Below are 16,401 nucleotides of genomic sequence, written 5' to 3'. Positions count from 1 at the left end.
CTGTCCTAGTCCAGGACCTAGTTGTCCCCTTCCTGCCCTCTGCGCCTCTGGCCTGCACCCTGCAACAGGGAGCAAAGACCCGGTCCCGAGCCAGGCATGGGCGGGGGGGCGGGTTCCACGGGCTGAGGTCATTGTCTCCATCACACGGACAGTGATCTAGAACCCACCACCCCACAGAGCCACATTCTAGAGCTCAGGGGCCGGGCCCCTTCCCCAATTCTCGAAGCCCCCAGGGGGAGAGGAGAGAGAGGGAGAGGCCTTCCTCGCCATGCTCCTTTTCTGGGACTCCCTGGCACCGAGGCCGGTGCGACGGGATTGCCTCTGAGAAGGCTCGGTCCATAGGTTGCTCTGAGCATTGCTCCTGGACTAAGGAGGTGAGGGCCCCTCCAGAGCAGACCCCTGCTCAGCCCACGGCACAGTCTCATCCCAGAAGTTCCCCACGTTTGCCCACTGCTCCTTGCCCAGTCACGTCCAGGGTCCTCTGAGCGGGAAGCACCTGCGCAGACCCCCTCAGAGCCACTGTGGGGTGGCCCGTGAGCGCTGAAAGAGACATGGGCTTATCCACGAGGCTCCGAGGCTCCTCCCCTTGCGGGGGGACGGGTTGGTGCGGCAGAATCTCCCACTGCTCTGAAGTCTGGGCCTCAACTCGAGACCCCACTGAGGAGGCTGTGGCCTGCAGTTCTGCCCCTCAGTGGGGGCAGAGGCAGTGATGGGGGTGGAGTGCCCAGGCCTCCTAGCACCTTGTCACCCTTCCATCCGTGGACAGAGCCAGGCATGGCGGAGGAGGTATGGGTGGGCACCTGGAGGCCCCATCGCCCCCGGGGACCCATCATGGCCCTCTACAGCAGCCCCGGACCCAAGTACCTGATTCCACCCACCACAGGTAAGCGCTTGGGAGCCTGGGAGGGGGCAGGAGCCAGGTCTGCGGGGAGCCCAGGGATGGCCAGGGCTCATCCCTGACTCCCAGCCCATCAACCCCTCTGGGGTCAATGGGGGGTCTGGGGGAGAAGGGCAGGGTCTGGCTCCAAGCTGCTCAGAGCCCCTGCCCCACAGGCTTTGTGAAGCACACGCCCGACAAGCGGCGTGCACCGGCCTACAGCTTCCACGGGGCCCCCACGCTCCTGGCAGAGAACTGCTCCCCGGGGCCCCGCTACAGCGTGAACCCCAAGATACTGAGGACTGGCAAGGACATCGGCCCCGCCTACTCCATCCTGGGGCGCTACTGCACTAAGACCACGCTGACCCCCGGCCCTGGTGACGGACTCTGGCCCAGCCCCAGCCCCGCTCCGCCCAACCCTGCTGGTGGCCACTGCAGGCCTGGCAGGGCCAGGGTGTGAGGGGTACAGCCATCCTCACCCTCCTGACCCACCTTTCTCCTCATGAAAGGATATCATCAGGCCTGGAGGTGGAGCTGTGACCCCACTGCAGCCTCTGAGACCCTAGTGCCCTACTCTGACCTGGGCCTTCCTTGGCCAAAGTCACCGCACCAGGCCCAAGTCAGACTCGCCCTCCTTCTCAAAGCAGCCCCTGCAGCCAGCATTTCCATCGTGGACACCCATGCACAATCCCGGTCGCCACTCACTGGGGCCCAGAGGCCCCAGGCCTGCGAGTCGCAGGTCTTCCTAGAACCGCCCGAGCAGGCCCGGGCACCTGTTTGCATCTGCTGGATGGTCCTCCCCGTCCCAGCACCCACACCATTCCTCCCCCCACCCGCAGGCCACTACTTTCCAGAGAAATCTACCAAGCATGTGTTCGACTCGGCGCCCAGCCACTCCATTTCTGCCCGAACCAAGACCTTCCGAGTGGACAGCACCCCAGGTCCGCCACAGCCCCGATGGCCCGTGGCTGACCGGGTCGAGGATCCCGGGCAGGGCGGGTGAGGGGGGCTGGCCTGATGGGGGTGGAGGCTCTGGGCACAGGATTCCGTCCAGCCTGAGACTCGGCACTTGCACCCCCGACAGGCCCCGCTGCCTACATGCTGCCCGTGGTGATGGGGCCCCACACTGTCGGCAAGGCCTCCCAGCCCGCCTTCTCCATCAAGGGCCGCAGCAAGCTGGGCAGCTTCAGCGACGACCTGTACAAGGCAAGGGTCACCCGGCTCGGGCAGAGCACTGCTTACCCCCTAGAGAGACGGCCCATCGGGCCCCTTCCCCCAGAACCCAGGACCCACCAGCCTGACCCCCATCCTCCCGAAGCCTCTCAGCTCCTTCATCCTCTTGGAGCCTGCCACACGTCTGTCCCCACCCCCACTGGTTTACATCCCAGAGGTGAGGAGGGGCAGACAGTGGAGGAGGAGGAAGAGGCCGAGGCTCAGCATGGAGACCGATGGTGCTGAGAAGAGACGAACACCTCAACACCCAGTGTGTGGGTGCTGCCTGAGTGGGGTGCTGCCTGAGGGGCGAGGAGCAGTGTGAGGCACGGTGGCATGCAGGAAGCAGCTGACAAGAGGAGAAAAATAAGCTGGGACATATTTGGGGGAGGAGGGTTCTGGCTGCAGAAACAGCCAGTGCAAAGGCCCTGAGGTGCCTGTGTACCCGGGAGCTTGGGGAGCCTGGGGAGACTGGCAAGGTGGCCTCACAGCACCGCTGACCTCACCAGCCCAAGGCCCTTGAGTCCGCAACTAGGAAGAGTCCTCTCTCACACACACTCATGGAAGGGACAAGTCTGGGGCTGGCACAGACTGGGGTGTCATTGCCACGGCAAGGCTGAAGGGAAGGTGACATCCCACACAGAGAAGGGCCCCGCAGCACTGGGGTACTGTCACATGGTGTGGCCATCGTTTGGAGACAGAAGAGTCCCCTGACACACACAGTGACTTGGGGCCTGAAACCCAGTGTCTGATGCCAGCCCCTGCCCTCTGGGGTTGCACGCCCTGGCAGGCCGAGCCTGTGTGAGCCTCTTTCACCTCCCAGACCCCAGGTCCCGCAGCCTACCGCCAGACCGATGTCCAGGTGACCAAGTTCAAGGCTCCACAGTACACCATGGCTGCCCGAGTGGAGCCCCCGGGGGACAAGACCCTCAAGCCAGGACCAGGAGCCCACAGCCCTGAGAAGGTCTGGCAAGAGCACGGCCCGGAGGGGTGGGGTGGGGACGGGCCTGTAAGCCTGCAAGGGTCACGGGGGCCAGGCACCATCAGAACACTGTGCGTTCCAGCACCAGCCTTCCCCAGTCAGCAGGCTCTGTGTCCCCAGTGTCCCCAAACACTGGTGACGGTGAGCGCTGCCGAGTGTCACCACACACCAGGCTCTGAGAGGGCTTCCTGCTGGTCACCTTGGCCGGGGGGTTAGCGGGTACAGCAGCCCCGGCCCCAGTGAGGGCAGAGCCTGCGGGGCGGGGGCGGGGGTGCCGGCCCCTCACAGCCTCTCCTCTCCCAGGTGACAGTGACCAAGCCCTGCGCCCCGATCGTCACCTTTGGCATCAAGCATTCTGACTACATGACACCCCTGGTCGTGGACGTGGAATAGCCCTGGCCCCGCCCCACCCGTCACGCTAAGCCTCTGCACATCATGTCCCCCCAACAACAGACTCCCTGAGCTGAGGGCTTTGGGCGGCTCCTCTACCAGCTGGGCTGCAGCCGGCCTGGCCCTGCAGGGCAGAGCACGCTTGCTCGGACAGTTGTGACCAGCTCTTTTTTCTATGCTTTCCCATTTGCTAATGTGTTTCCTGCTGTGCCCAGATACACAATAAATCACGGATTCCGTTAGCGATGGTTTGCCTTGAGGGAGGATTAACGTTTTCCAGAAAGGGGCCCCCACAGGCGATCATGCCAGCCCATGTCAGGTCCCACCCTAGCTTCCAGGGCCTGGGCTCTGAGCAGAGAGGAGGGCTCAGGAGCATCAGACGCTGCTATGCCTGCCCTTCTGATTCTGCCTTGAGCGCTGCCCTCCGCGCCTTGCTGTATCCTCCAAAGACGGTCACACCTGCATTCGTCCCTTCCCATGTGGTCCTCTCCCTGTGTGACTGCCTCTCCCCTGCTGAGATGGCGTCTGTGTCCCTCCCCTGGAATCTAGAGCCTGTGACCGTCCTGAATAAAGTGATGCTATGTGACTTCTGAAGCCAGGCCATGCAACATACAAAGAAAACAACTTCTGCCTGGCCGTCCCTCTTCTCTTTGCTCACCGTCACACCAGCCACCATGTTGTAAGGAAGCTCAACACATGGCAGCACAGTGAACCCAGCTGGGCCCCCAGCTCACACCAGCAATGACCTATGGACGTGTGTGAGCCTTCAGCAAGTGGCAGTGCCAGTCTCTTGTCTCCAAACGGAGACCTTAACATCGCAGAGACAACTGTCTCCACTCTGTCTCAAACTCCAGCAGTAACCGTGAGACATAAACTATTACTGCAACTTTAAGTGACTACATTTGAAGGTGATCTGTTAAACATCAAAGATAATACGGGAAGCATAAGATCTTTGCAGGGAAGGGGGTGTCTGAGCTGTGATGAAGAGGGGCATTTCCAGAGGATGCCCTGGAGTCCAAGGCCAGCCTTGAGGAATGAAGTCTAACCTTCACCCTAGCCCTGGGCAGGCAGCCCTGTCACCCCCGTGGGACCGCGGGCTGCAGCTGCACTAAGCATAGCACAGCTGCTGACCCTCCCTCAGCTGTGACAGTGTCAGGCTACTTGTCCTAAACACCTCACCTGCATCCCTTTAATCCTGAAGAGGTAATGCTATCATCTTCCCCACCTGAGTCACAGAAACTCGCGCAAAGGAAGGTCCAGCGGCAGGAAGCGGTGAGCTCACGTCCGCCCGCCTGAGGGGATGAGTGAGGAGGGGAGAAGGGACCCAGGAGAAGGAAAGCAGCAGAGTCCAGACCATTGGTGCCCACGGCCAGTTTACGGAGCAGAGTCAGTGCCAGACAAAGCTATCTGAAGCCCCCAAGGAAATGAAAACACCAAAGGCTATGGGTTTACTTCATCACGAAGCTCTTTATTCCAAATTTTTATTGCTAAATGTGTTGTCCATGAATTATGGGATAGAACCTGGCAGTTCATCCTCACCTGGCACAGAGGGAGGCTCCAAGTCCTTCTGTTTTATGGTCTCAGGGATCAACCTCGGCAAACCCCACTTACCCACAGGATTAGGTGCTCAGTGTACAGGGCTGAGCAGGGAAGGCCCCACAGGAAACCCTGCCGACACAGCGGCAGCAGGGGTGCCGTGCTTCCTTCAGGAATTCACCTAACACGATGAGAGTAGGAAGCAAGAAAGTAAACCAGAAAGAAACTAGAGCCCAGACCCCCAAATAGCTGGAAGGGCTGCAAAGAGCCGTGGAGGTGGAGAAGTGGGGAGGCACAGACGGAGACCTGAGGAGAGAACACAGCAGCCGGGGTGCCACCCTGAAGGCAAACTCTAAATTCCTGGCTGCCTTGGCAAGACAAGGGGGCACACCACATAAAAGCATCTGCGGGGGGAAGGCTGCCACGGCTGAGCCACGTTCTCAGGAAGCAAGGTTAGCAGGCCCAGACAAGGTGGGGGCCGCGGACCTCAGGTCTGGGCGCATCTGCAGGGCCTGCGGCAACCAGAGGGAGACACTGCACAGGCAGCAGCTGTTGAGCCTGGTGACCGGAGGACAAAGGCCCGCGACAAGGTTCAGTGTGAGACGAGAAGCAGGCGAAGCCAAAGCCGCAGCGCACAGGGCGCTGGGGGTCAAGGCAGGGCCAGAGACCTGCGAAGGAACGTCCAGGAGGACAGGGAAACAGCCAAGCCCCAGAGACACGGAGACAAGCAAGGCAGTCTCACCGGGGGAGACACAAGCACACACTGGACGAGACGGCGCACTCAGGTCGCAGGTACAGTGGAAGGGAGGGCACCAAGGCAAGCGTGCAAGGTGAAGCCAGCCTGCTGGGCGGAGGACGAGGGCAGGCGCAGCAGCGGCACCAGAGGCGCGGTGCCCGGGGCCAGAGACCAGCAACATGGGGCAGCAGATGCGGCTGGCGCGCGTGACCGCGCGTGGCACGAGCGTGTGGGGAGGCGGACGGTGAGCCAGTAGCCCTCAGGAGTAAGGGGGGCTGACTAGGAACCAGAAGGTTCGAACAAGGGTAGGGAAGGACACAGCCGGTGACTCGTTTCTTACAAGTGTTTCTTGTGAAGACAAGGATACTGAGGTCTCAGTGGGGTAAGAAGCCACTGGTCTGGCTCGGCCTGTGGTTCAGTTCGAGGTTCGATGTGAGCAGGGGACTGACCGAGTGGGCGCTGAGGGCCCAGGGAGAGGTGGGCAAACACCACAGTGGAAGGGCCAGGCTTGGTGGGAACTGCTCGCTGACCCTCAGAAACTGACCTACAGGTCCTATGAAGAGCCCTTACTTGGAAGCCTCCATCTATACCCACGAAAGTCCCTCCTCACACCCTGCCTGACTCTGAAATGCCAGATGGACTTGTTTCCAGAGATCTGGTCTCCTGGAAGTAGATCTCTGGTGCTCTGGGTAGATCTTGAATCGTGAGAAAGTATCACTTTCTGCACCTGGATACATGGCCGGGAGATCACCAGAATGTGAGCCCATGCTTTCAGCGAAGGCTGCAGTTCCCAACTCCATCCACAACCCCTGCCCTTCCTGAGGGTCGGGCTTCAGTTGTGGGACTGGAAGGCAGGAAGAGGCCTCTCGGCAGGACCCTTGACTCCACTGGTCCACGGATGCCCAGCGGCTCTGGGCAGGAGCAACTGCCATCTCTGGTTGAGAACACTCGGCTGAAGGTGACAGCGATGATCTGAGGTTCACCGCCACACCCCCTTCCCACGTCAGCTCCAAGCATCTCAAATACCAGACGTGGCCTTATCCAGACAAGAACAGCGTAGAAGAGCCTTGAGATGTTCAGAAACTCGAGGGCCAGGGGAAGAGCTGCTGTTCACAGGTGACCGTGTCCAGGATTCCCAGCTGCTCTGCTTGGACCTTACTCTGCTGGGGCTTCTAGCACCCAAGGTGGCAGAGAAAGTGGGCCTTGGCTACCCCATGAAGATGGGCCCCTTGCACACATGGGACCAGCTAACACAAGCTCACTGGGTCAGAGGCTCCCAGCCACACAGGAACAAGATTCCTAAGCCACAATCGTCGTTTCAAAGGAGTATTTTGTCGTTAAGTTCTCTGGCCCGGGACGCCAGGCAGAGGCGGACCATGCTTGCCCGAGGCACCCGCAGAAGCCAGCTCCCACTGGCTCACGTCCTTGGCCTCGACAGGAGGTAGGAGAGGATGAAGAAGACCACGATCAGGCCCACGGCCATACCACACAGAAGCTTCCGGTTGTCTCGCCCAGACCGTGCCATTGTGGAAAAGCGCTTCACGCTCCCTGTGAGGAGGCCCGTCACACTCGTGAAATCTGTGTCCTGAGGAAGGAATCCCATCATCGTCACACAGGGGCAGCGACCCCACAACACACACACACGTGGGGGCTGCACAGCAGGCGGTGGGGAGCAGAGGTGACCGTGACACTCGCAAAACACGGGCCTTACCATGCCGCCCAGGCTCTGGTTCTGCTCTTCCACGTCCCTATCAATGTCCAGGGCCAGCTGGTCAGAACACAGAAGAGGCAGGGTCAGGCCAGGACAAACACAGCGGACAGCACCTGACCCCCAGCAAGACCAGCAGAGGTCAGGAGATCCAAATGCCACCTGGGCCGCACACAAGTGAGTGTGCCACAGATGGGACAAGGATGATGGAACTACCTGAAACCCTTCCAGGTCTTCACCCTCCCTCCGATACCCCCTCCAGGATGCTAGGTGGAGGCAAAAGGAGAGGACTACCACTGACCGATTTGAGCCTGGTGACCTTGGAGGCCAGGCTGTCAGCCATCCGCTTGTTCTCCCGGTCTAGAATCTCCTCCACAGCGCCGGAGCTCTGAGCTGCAAGCAAAGACAGAGGTTGAGGGCATGCATCCACCCACGAGCATCCCCTGGACGCCTGCACCTCAGCCCTTTGTGGCCTCAGGGCTCTCACTCCAATCCCATCTGGCCCAGTCGGGTGTTCGGAGGTACTGGGCCCTCCTGAGTCTACTGAATAGGTCCCGCCCTAACCCAGGATCCAACACGTGGACTCCACACACAAGACAGGCTGTATAAACAAGTGTGCGTGAGCACATGTTCTGTGTACTCATCCAGGCTGGGATGCGTAGGCACCTCCAAAGGGCTCAGTCCAACCAGCACTTCCTGACATTCTGTGACAGAACCTGTACCATCCCTCCATGGATATCACCAGCGACGTACACAGAACCTGTTCTCAGAGAAAACCAGTGAACTCTGGTAAAGCCTTAGGAAAGCCTTAGTAACAAAGGTTGAGACTGATCCCAAGAGCAGGGCCTAGGTCTGCTCACTTCTGCACCCCACACAGGGCCTTGTATGACACCCAGAGCATGGTGTTTGCTGAGACCTGGCCCACGACAGGGGCTGGGCTTGGTGATTTAAAATTACCATCCTATCGGGTGGATGACAACTGCCTCCCCCAAAGTTCAGAGTGCATATTTGCCTTGGCCCAGATACATCAATGAGACTTATCTAATAGGAGCACAGCCCTAAGAACCACGAATGTGTACAGACCCCAAAATTAGAGGCGTTAGCATCCTACCAACCCCTTGTATCCATTAATTCCTTAAAGGTCACAACAGCCCAGCGAAACGAGCATCAGCATTCCACTTGGCAAATGAGAAGAGGGGCTCCCGGGGGGCAAGTGGGGCACCCTGAGCCCGAGTCCGTACGCGGCCTGCTTGGGCCCTCTCATCACGCGCAGCCCCCACTCCGAGGGGACTAGCCTCCGGGACCCGTCGACCAGGCGGCCCGGCCGAGGTCCCGGACAGAACCATCTCGCAGGGGTGGGGACTGCGGGCCTCCGGACCCCGCAGCTTCACGGAGCAGCTGGGTAGGAGCGCCCACAGGGCCCCAGGGACTCCTCCACCGCGCTGCTGCCTGCAGCCCGGCCTCCCTGCCCCGTCGCCGCCCGCCCCCAGGGTCTCCCGGACGAGGCCACTCAGCGGGACGGGGGGGCAGGCAAAGGCGGCTCCTGCGGGCAGCGGCGTCGGTTCCAGCGGGCCCCGCCGCCATCCGCCTCGGCTCTCCCGCACTCACCCCGAGCCCAGTCCGCCATCCCGTACAGCTCCGACCCGGGGATCCGTCTCCGGCTCGGCTACAACCTCCTCTGACGTGGCACACTCGCGGGAAGTGGCTTCCGGTCCCGCCCCTTCCGCCTCAGGCCCTCCGACTTCCGGCCGAGGTCCAGGCCGCGGGGGTGCGGCAGTGGGAAAGGAAGGATCTGACGTTTCTTCCACAGCTTGGCTTGGGGATGGGGCGAGCCCTTTGCTTTTGGGACCCCTGGGTGGTTAGTGTCAATTAGGGTGCCGACAAACACTCCCGCAACCATTCCCGCCTAAGGCAGCTTCAGGTCCTAACTGTGAAGAGCTCACGGGCCCTTTCCCAGGCGAGAGAGGCTCCTCGCCGCGACCCCGCCCGGGTCCTGAGGCCCGACCCGGCCCGCCCGGCTGCGGTGCGACTAAGAAGCGGACTCGGTGCGAAGGCCGGCTCCAGTTACTGCCGACGGAACGAAGTGGAGATCAGTGCCTAGAAAGTGCCTGGAACCAGCGAGCAGTGCAGAAGTCGCAGGGGTGAAGCACTCCGAAAAAAACAAGAAACCAAGAAGAGGAGTGGGAGCGTAAGGGGAGTGGGGACGGTAGGAGCCAGTGCTTCTTGACTTTGCACCTGGGCACTGACAAGGGGCCTGACACAAAGTAGATACTCAACAAAGCCTTCTTGCCCAGTGGATGGACTATAAGTTACCACCCAACGTAATGGAGCATTTGCTGTGTGTCATTTAGTCCGCCTGACAATCCACTGAAATGGGAACTTTTATCATCTCTGCTTTTCAAGTTGTAAACTGAGTCCAGGCCAGACCAACAGGTGTGCCTGCTTAAACAGCAAGGAAGTCACCGCACATGACCAGGCTTTGCCTTCATCCTGACCTCCCCTCCCCACTCTCCCCTTTCAGCCACAACAATGACGTTTCTATCTCCCACCACGGCCATTCCCACCTTTGCACTGGCCACTCCTTCTACCTTCCATGACCTTCTTTCAGATCCTTTCCTGGTTCACTTCTTACCAACCGGTCTCAGCAAAAATGGCACTTCTTCAGGTCTCCCTGCAGTCCATCAAGCCCCTTTTCTATTCGATCACAACACTATGCCTAAAGTCGTCTCGTTTGCCCGTTTTTCTTGGTCTTCACCTCTGGCACATAAGCTGCACGAAGGCAAGGACCTTTGGGTCCTGTTCACCCGCATCCCGGCTCCTCGCATGCAGTAGGCACTCAAACGCCTGGTTAGAAACCAAGTGGTCCCGGGGTTGCAAAATCCTTTCCACCTCGGCTTTCTCCTGGACATCTCATTCGTTCTGTGCATCAAGAGGAGTGTTGGTGTTCGTGTGATGGAAGGGTGGGGGGCTGAGGTCCTCTCCTACAGGGAATTCCGGCCCAAGAAGCGAGGCTCGCCGCTCGGTTCAGGGGCGATTCGGGCCCAGAGGTCGGACAATCACCGAGTCGGATCTTGAAGCCCAAGTTCACTTGGCGGCAAAGCCTTTGGGTCCTAGAGGGGGGGCTGTTCCAGGGCTCGCCACTTTAAGGCGCGCGCAGCCCAGACTACGCCGCGCACACCCTGTCCCGGCCTTCTCCGCGCGCCCCCCAGGCCCCGCCCCGCGGCGCCGCGCACACCTCGTCCCGGCCTCCCCCGCGCGCCTCCCAGGCCCCGCCCCTCGGCGTCGCGCACGCCTCCTCCCGGTCTCCCCCGCGCGCCTCCCAGGCCCCGCCCCGCGGTGCCGCGCAAGCCCGGTCGTGGCCACCCCAGTGCGCCGAGCCTGGGCGGGGCGGGCAGACGGAGGCCGGGAACCGTGAAGCGAGGTGCTTCCCGCTTTCCCGGCGCCGGGTCCCGGGCCCGCCATGGAGCCCCGGGCGGTTGCGGATGCCGTGGAGACGGGGGAGGAGGACGTAGTTATGGAGGCTCTTCGCGCATACAACCGGGAGGTGAGCGGGAGTTGTGGACGCGGGACGTTTAGGGAGGAGGTGGGGCCGGGTGGGGTCCGCACGCGTGGCCGGCGGCGGGGGCGTGAGTGGTGAGCGTGGCGAGGGGCTGAGGGTGGAAGGGAGCGCGGCAGGGAGGAGCGCCACGTCTCTGAGGAGTTGCTGTGGGGGCTGGTGTGTGGGGCTGGGGCGCCATCTGTTCCGAGCGGTGCCTGCGGCCTCAGGTCCCTATCCACGGAGCCCGGGTTCTGCCGCGGTGGGCCTGCGCCTTCTGAGCCTCTGGGTCTCTTTGCAGAACTGCCAGAGTTTCACGTTTGATGCTGCCCAACAGGAGGACAGGAAGGTGGGTGCTCAACGAAGGGTAGAGGGGCAGGGACGGGTGGCCCAGGTAGGGGAGCCTGGTGGAACCGCTCTTCTCCCTGCCCACAGAGACTGGCGGAGCTGCTGGTCTCGGTCCTGGAGCAGGGCCTGCCACCTTCCCGCCGCATCATCTGGCTGCAGAGCATCCGCATCTTGTCTAGGGACCGCAGCTGCCTGGACTCATTCACCAGCCGCCGGAGCCTGCAGGCACTTGCCTGCTATGCTGGCATCTCCGCCTCCCAGGGCTCGGTCCCCGAACCCCTGGACATGGATGTTGTGCTTGAGTCCCTTAAGTGCCTGTGCAACCTTGTGTTAAGCAGCCCCGTGGCACAGGTGCTGGCGGCAGAGGCGGGTCTAGTGGTGAGGCTCGCAGAGCGAGTGGGGCTGTACCGCCAGAGCAGCTTCCCGCACGACGTCCAGTTCTTTGACTTGCGCCTCCTCTTCTTGCTAACGGCACTTCGCGCCGATGTGCGCCAGCAGCTGTTTCAGGAGCTGCAGGGAGTGCACCTGCTGACTGAAGCGCTGGAGCTGACGCTGGGAATGACCCCTGGAGAGAGGCCCCCTGAGCTCCTGCCTCCCCAGGAGACTGAGCGAGCCATGGAGATCCTCAAAGTGCTCTTCAACATCACCTTCGACTCCATCAAGAGGGAAGTGGACGAGGTGAGGGCTGATCTTAGCCTGTGGGTGGGGTATAACAACTTGGACGTTTCTTGGACGTGCTGCTTTGCCAGGTACCTTCAAATTTCTCCACGTCAGGCCAGGAGGAACTCTGAGCCTGTCAAGAGAAGGCAGGGAGATGCCCATCCGGGACAGGGCCCTCAAGGAAGTTTTCTCAGGGCGGTGGAGAGCATAACTGGCTCTTGCAGCTCGGCAGGAGGGCTGTTTGGTGGGGGGAGGCTGTGAGAGACTCATCACCACGCCTCTGTGAGCACGGGCCTAAAGTGCAGAGCAGGTCCAAAGGGATCCGTCAACGTTCTTAGTCAGGAGGGTGCTCTTCAGGTCGCGTGGGAGAGGACAGCATCCAGGTGTACAATAGAGGTGTGTAATTAGCGCGCGTGGGCTTGCGGTGGGCCAGACGGTAGAATCTCAGCTGGCAGCGATGGGGGCGAGTGGGGCTCTCTCTCACAAGAATATTTTTCTCTTTGGTCAGGAAGATACTGCCCTTTACCGGCACCTGGGGATCCTTCTGCGGCACTGTGTGATGGTTGCTGCTGCTGGAGACCGCACAGAGGAGTTCCACGGGTGAGGGTGGTGCCTGTCGTGGGGGGGCGTTGTGCTCGCAGGTCTCCCTAGGTCTAGAGTCTTCTTTCACTTGGGTGAGACGGACGTCAGTGTATTTCCGGGGAGCTCCAGCATTTACAGTACACAGCTAGGACAAGAGCTGTGAGTCCGGGGACAGGAACGTGCCAGTGGACTTTGGGTAGTGTCACGGACAGTACGGTATCTGTAAGGCAGCGTGCTTATTCACGTCCATTGTTGCTGACCTACGCACAGGCAGGTTCTGATTTTTGACTGCGTTGCTTCGACCCAGATGTGCAGTAGGTCAGCCGTTCGCAGGGAGTGTTCCCCTCAGCTCTGGTACCTCGTGCTGTTGCTCAGGCCCCCAACGCTGGTTCATATCATGGCCCCAGCAGGTGGTGGCAAGCGTTGTACCTGGGCTCGGGGATTGGATTTACCAAATGCCCCTTTCATCTGTCCCCAGCCACACAGTGAACCTCCTGGGGAACTTGCCCCTCAAATGTCTGGACGTTCTTCTCACCCTGGAACCCCACGAAGGCTCTTTGGAGTTCCTGGGAGTGAACATGGATGTGATTCGTGTTCTCCTCAGCTTCCTGGAGAAGCGTCTGCACCAGGTGGGCAGGGGGAGCTGCTGTGGCTCTGGTCCAGGCTTTCCCGAGCAGCTGTGGTCGCTGCGTTTTTGTAGTCCACGCTGGGAGGTGGAGATCAGCCCCCCAGCGTGATTCAGGTGACGCTCCAGCTCCTCCACGGTCCGGCCACGCAGGAGGCTGGATCCTCCTCCCTGAGAAGTATACGGAAACAAGTTTTCAGAGTCTAGCAAAGGACTCATTTTCTTAGATCTCCTTGTGGGTCTTTGAGTGGCCCTGAGAAGCCCGCCCACCCGTAGTCCCTGCTTGTGACCCTAAACTCCAAGTGTCACTGAGCACAAGCAGCCCTTGGTGACGAGCATCGGCCGTGCCTTGGCGTCCCTAAGGGGACCCGCAGGGCCTTCAAGCCAGAGGCTCCCTGATTCCTGTGGCTGCACCCCAGGGCATTGGCCAGCCAGTGCTCTAACCAGCCACGCTGGCGTTCGCAGACGTATCACGCAAGCCAAAGAGATTCTGTAGGGCCCCGGGGAATCCATGTTGCCTGCGTGCCCTGGGAGCTGGTTTGTGTTCTGGCGGTGTGCTAACAGCTTGGGACACTCTGTTTTCCCCACCATTCTGGTGTAGAGGGAGGGAAGTGAGACTCAAAGCAGTTGAGTGATTTGCCTCAAGTTGCAGGGCACGCGAATGGCCCTGAGTTAGGGTCCACGCCTGTCCTTTTCGAAGCTCACACAGACACCCACTGCCCTCTCTGAGCCCCTCAGCTGGGGCCCCTGTGGCGGGGCCTCGTCCCGAACACCTCCTGCCCGGACCATCTGGTGTATGTGCCTAGCTCCCCTGGCCTCGAGTCAGATGGGCGCAGTCCAGTGACAGAGGCTCCTCTGCAGACGCACAGGCTGAAGGAGAGTGTGGCTCCCGTGCTGAGCGTGCTGACGGAGTGTGCCCGCATGCACCGCCCCGCCAGGAAGTTCCTGAAGGCCCAGGTACGGGGCAGAGGGGCCGCGGTCAGGCCCTGGTCAGAGATCCTGGTCGTTCCAGGCCTGGGCTCAGGGACAACTACATCCCCAGGTGCTGCCCCCGCTGCGGGACGTGAGGACCCGGCCCGAGGTGGGGGAGCTGTTGCGGAACAAGCTGGTTCGCCTCATGACGCACCTGGACACGGACGTGAAGAGGGTGGCAGCCGAGTTCCTGTTTGTCCTGTGCTCTGAGAGCGGTGAGTCGGGGGGCCGGCCCCTCGCCTGCCCCTCCCCAGCCACGTTTGCACACTGACCTCTGCCCTGCCCTTCAGTGCCCCGATTCATCAAGTACACAGGCTACGGGAATGCTGCCGGCCTCCTGGCTGCTAGGGGCCTCATGGCAGGGGGCCGGCCTGAGGGCCAGTACTCGGAGGATGAGGACACGGACACAGACGAGTACAAGGAAGCCAAGGCCAGGTGTGTGCCCCCCACATCCTCGGGCTGCCCTCACTCGGCCCCCATTCCTATTCCCACACCCATTTGGGCCCGTAGGGTGGGCAGGACAGGGTGACCAGCAGGTAAAACCTTACAGAATCAGGCTGCTGTTCCCAAGTGACACGTATCCTGACATCAGGGTGTTTTGTTGAGAACACCGGCTGAAGGGGGCCGAGCAGTGCCGGGGACCAGGTGGTCCCGACAGCAGGAGCTGGTTACCTGCTGCTCCAGGAGGGAGGGCTCTTCTGCAGTCGCCTCGCCTTCCCCGCACCCAGGAAAATGAGTTTCTTGCCATTGCGAGTCCAAGCAGGAAGATAAGGAACTCCACGCACCCCACACAGCCTTCTTTTGTCCTGCAAAGTCACTGATGCGCTCCCCATGCTCCCTCTCTTGTGAAACAGCATAAACCCAGTGACTGGAAGGGTGGAGGAAAAGCCTCCCAACCCCACGGAGGGCATGACGGAGGAGCAGAAAGAGCATGAGGCCATGAAGCTGGTGAACATGTTTGACAAGCTCTCCAGGTACGTGCCCTGGCAGGAGGGGCCCAGCGCTGGGACAAAGGAGAAGGACCCACGTCCTGTCTTGCGAGCCGCAGGATGTGGGATCACAGTGGGGCTTAGGTTCTGGCAGGGCTGCGTTTCTAATGTTTGAAATCACCTGTCTCGGAGGAAATTCTCTAGCCAGGGGTTAGGGCTGAGATCAGTATTAGGTCTGTCTTTACAGTTGATGAAAACTGAGGCCCAGAGAAATTAAGACACTGCCTAAGGTCTCAGAGCTTAGGTAGCAGTTAGGATTTAGGCCTGACTGAAACAGTTCCCACCCAGGCTTCCCCAGTAAACAGGAGCAGCTTTGTGGAACAGAAGGTCACAGCCAGGGGTGAGCAGGACCCCTGCCCATCCCTACCACGCCTTTTCCCCACAGGCACAGAGTCATCCAGCCCATGGGGATGAGTCCCCGGGGTCAGCTCACATCCCTGCAGGATGCCATGTGCGAGACCATGGAGGGACAGCTCTCCTCGGACCCTGACTCGGACCCTGACTGAGAACAGCTGTTCTTCTACTGCCCTTCAGAACTGGTGCTGCTTCCAGAGGAGTCCTGGGGGCCAGGAGCTGGGGAAGCCACATCCCTCCCTCCAACTCGGAGACCCTTTTCTCTTTACTCCCACACTTCTATTCGTGATTTGCCTTTGGTCCATTTTCTTCTCTTTAGGGCTGCGAGGGTCTTGTCCTACGAACTCTGGGAACTCAGCCTTGCTTTCTGCAAGTGAAGTGGTTTCTTTTATGTGTGCCTGAGGGCAGGGCTTAACTGAAGGCAGAAATGTACATGGGTTTGGGGAGGGGGGGGCTGAGTGTGGGCTGAGTGAGACACAGCACATCCACAGCTGGCATGCAGGCCCAGAGCTGGTGTTGGGCAAGCACCACATTTCACAGGGGAAAGAACCTGCTGGAACTTTATATGCTAATGCCAGAAACACACAGGGTATGATCTGCTGTTTTTGTCCCCACTGAGTGCACGGCTGGTAGCCTTTTGCATTCTCGGTCCTGGCTCAGTGCCCATGTTCTCTGGTTGTGACAGTTGGGTCTCGATCCTTCCCACTGGTTTCAACCATAAATACATGAAGGAAAATGTCTCTCCTGAAACCATAAGTCTAGATTTCTGTCATGCACCACAGAGCTTCACAGACACATTATTCTGGAATAAAGAGTTCCAGGCAGGGATGTTTGTGTGTGAATATATGTGCAAGATACCAAGTAAAGGCACGTTAAGCAGAAATGGCATCATGTT

At 60.3% G+C, this 16,401-nt stretch overlaps 3 protein-coding genes across 10 annotated transcripts; 2 read left to right on the top strand and 1 right to left on the bottom strand.

The window, feature by feature from the left end:
• Nucleotides 1-774: 774 nt before the first annotated feature.
• On the top strand, nucleotides 775-3,464 carry ODF3 (outer dense fiber of sperm tails 3). 2 transcript variants are annotated; one of them, XM_032641378.1, is made up of 6 exons: nucleotides 775-883; nucleotides 1,054-1,254; nucleotides 1,717-1,818; nucleotides 1,962-2,083; nucleotides 2,913-3,053; nucleotides 3,375-3,464. In XM_032641378.1, the coding sequence occupies exons 1-6, from the start codon at nucleotides 775-777 to the stop codon at nucleotides 3,462-3,464; spliced, it is 765 nt and encodes a 254-aa protein (XP_032497269.1). The 2 variants fall into 2 exon arrangements, with proteins under 2 accessions (XP_032497269.1, XP_032497271.1); XM_032641380.1 differs by lacking the exon at nucleotides 2,913-3,053.
• Nucleotides 3,465-4,908: 1,444 nt separating this feature from the next.
• On the bottom strand, nucleotides 4,909-10,649 carry BET1L (Bet1 golgi vesicular membrane trafficking protein like). 4 transcript variants are annotated; one of them, XM_032639263.1, is made up of 4 exons: nucleotides 10,006-10,641; nucleotides 7,743-7,834; nucleotides 7,445-7,501; nucleotides 4,909-7,318 (listed from the first exon to the last, which is right to left on the bottom strand). In XM_032639263.1, exons 1-4 carry the CDS (start codon nucleotides 10,034-10,036, stop codon nucleotides 7,151-7,153), a joined length of 348 nt encoding a protein of 115 aa, XP_032495154.1. In that variant the 5' UTR covers nucleotides 10,037-10,641; the 3' UTR covers nucleotides 4,909-7,150. The 4 variants fall into 4 exon arrangements, with proteins under 4 accessions (XP_032495154.1, XP_032495155.1, XP_032495153.1 ...); XM_032639264.1 differs by having other exon boundaries at nucleotides 9,050-10,638; XM_032639262.1 differs by having other exon boundaries at nucleotides 4,909-7,501; nucleotides 9,050-10,649.
• Nucleotides 10,650-10,769: 120 nt separating this feature from the next.
• On the top strand, nucleotides 10,770-16,389 carry RIC8A (RIC8 guanine nucleotide exchange factor A). Of its 4 annotated transcripts, none has more exons than XM_032639250.1 (10): nucleotides 10,772-10,985; nucleotides 11,278-11,325; nucleotides 11,412-12,002; nucleotides 12,493-12,584; nucleotides 13,045-13,195; nucleotides 14,053-14,148; nucleotides 14,234-14,378; nucleotides 14,454-14,598; nucleotides 15,018-15,137; nucleotides 15,538-16,389. In XM_032639250.1, exons 1-10 carry the CDS (start codon nucleotides 10,902-10,904, stop codon nucleotides 15,656-15,658), a joined length of 1,593 nt encoding a protein of 530 aa, XP_032495141.1. In that variant the 5' UTR covers nucleotides 10,772-10,901; the 3' UTR covers nucleotides 15,659-16,389. The 4 variants fall into 4 exon arrangements, with proteins under 4 accessions (XP_032495142.1, XP_032495141.1, XP_032495143.1 ...); XM_032639252.1 differs by having other exon boundaries at nucleotides 10,775-10,985; nucleotides 11,820-12,002; XM_032639253.1 differs by having other exon boundaries at nucleotides 10,776-10,985; nucleotides 11,823-12,002.
• Nucleotides 16,390-16,401: the final 12 nt, after the last annotated feature.

This window comes from Phocoena sinus, chromosome 8, assembly GCF_008692025.1.
Source record: "Phocoena sinus isolate mPhoSin1 chromosome 8, mPhoSin1.pri, whole genome shotgun sequence".
NCBI classification, from domain to species: domain Eukaryota; kingdom Metazoa; phylum Chordata; class Mammalia; order Artiodactyla; family Phocoenidae; genus Phocoena; species Phocoena sinus.
The sequence above is the reverse complement of the archived record's forward strand: the minus strand, read 5'-3'. Positions and strand labels throughout refer to the sequence as shown.

Excerpts from the sequence above, each read along its gene's own strand:
- RIC8A (XM_032639250.1), top strand. The coding sequence starts at position 10,902 with ATGGAGCCCCGGGCGGTTGCGGATGCCGTGGAGACGGGGGAGGAGGAC. Across the intron at positions 12,003-12,492 it reads TCAAGAGGGAAGTGGACGAG|GAAGATACTGCCCTTTACCG; the intron begins GTGAGGGCTGAT and ends CTCTTTGGTCAG. Across the intron at positions 14,379-14,453 it reads TGTCCTGTGCTCTGAGAGCG|TGCCCCGATTCATCAAGTAC; the intron begins GTGAGTCGGGGG and ends CCTGCCCTTCAG.
- ODF3 (XM_032641378.1), top strand. The coding sequence starts at position 775 with ATGGCGGAGGAGGTATGGGTGGGCACCTGGAGGCCCCATCGCCCCCGG. Across the intron at positions 1,819-1,961 it reads CCGAGTGGACAGCACCCCAG|GCCCCGCTGCCTACATGCTG; the intron begins GTCCGCCACAGC and ends CACCCCCGACAG. Across the intron at positions 3,054-3,374 it reads GAGCCCACAGCCCTGAGAAG|GTGACAGTGACCAAGCCCTG; the intron begins GTCTGGCAAGAG and ends CTCCTCTCCCAG.
- BET1L (XM_032639262.1), bottom strand. Across the intron at positions 7,502-7,742 it reads AGGTCACCAGGCTCAAATCG|CTGGCCCTGGACATTGATAG; the intron begins GTCAGTGGTAGT and ends TGTTCTGACCAG.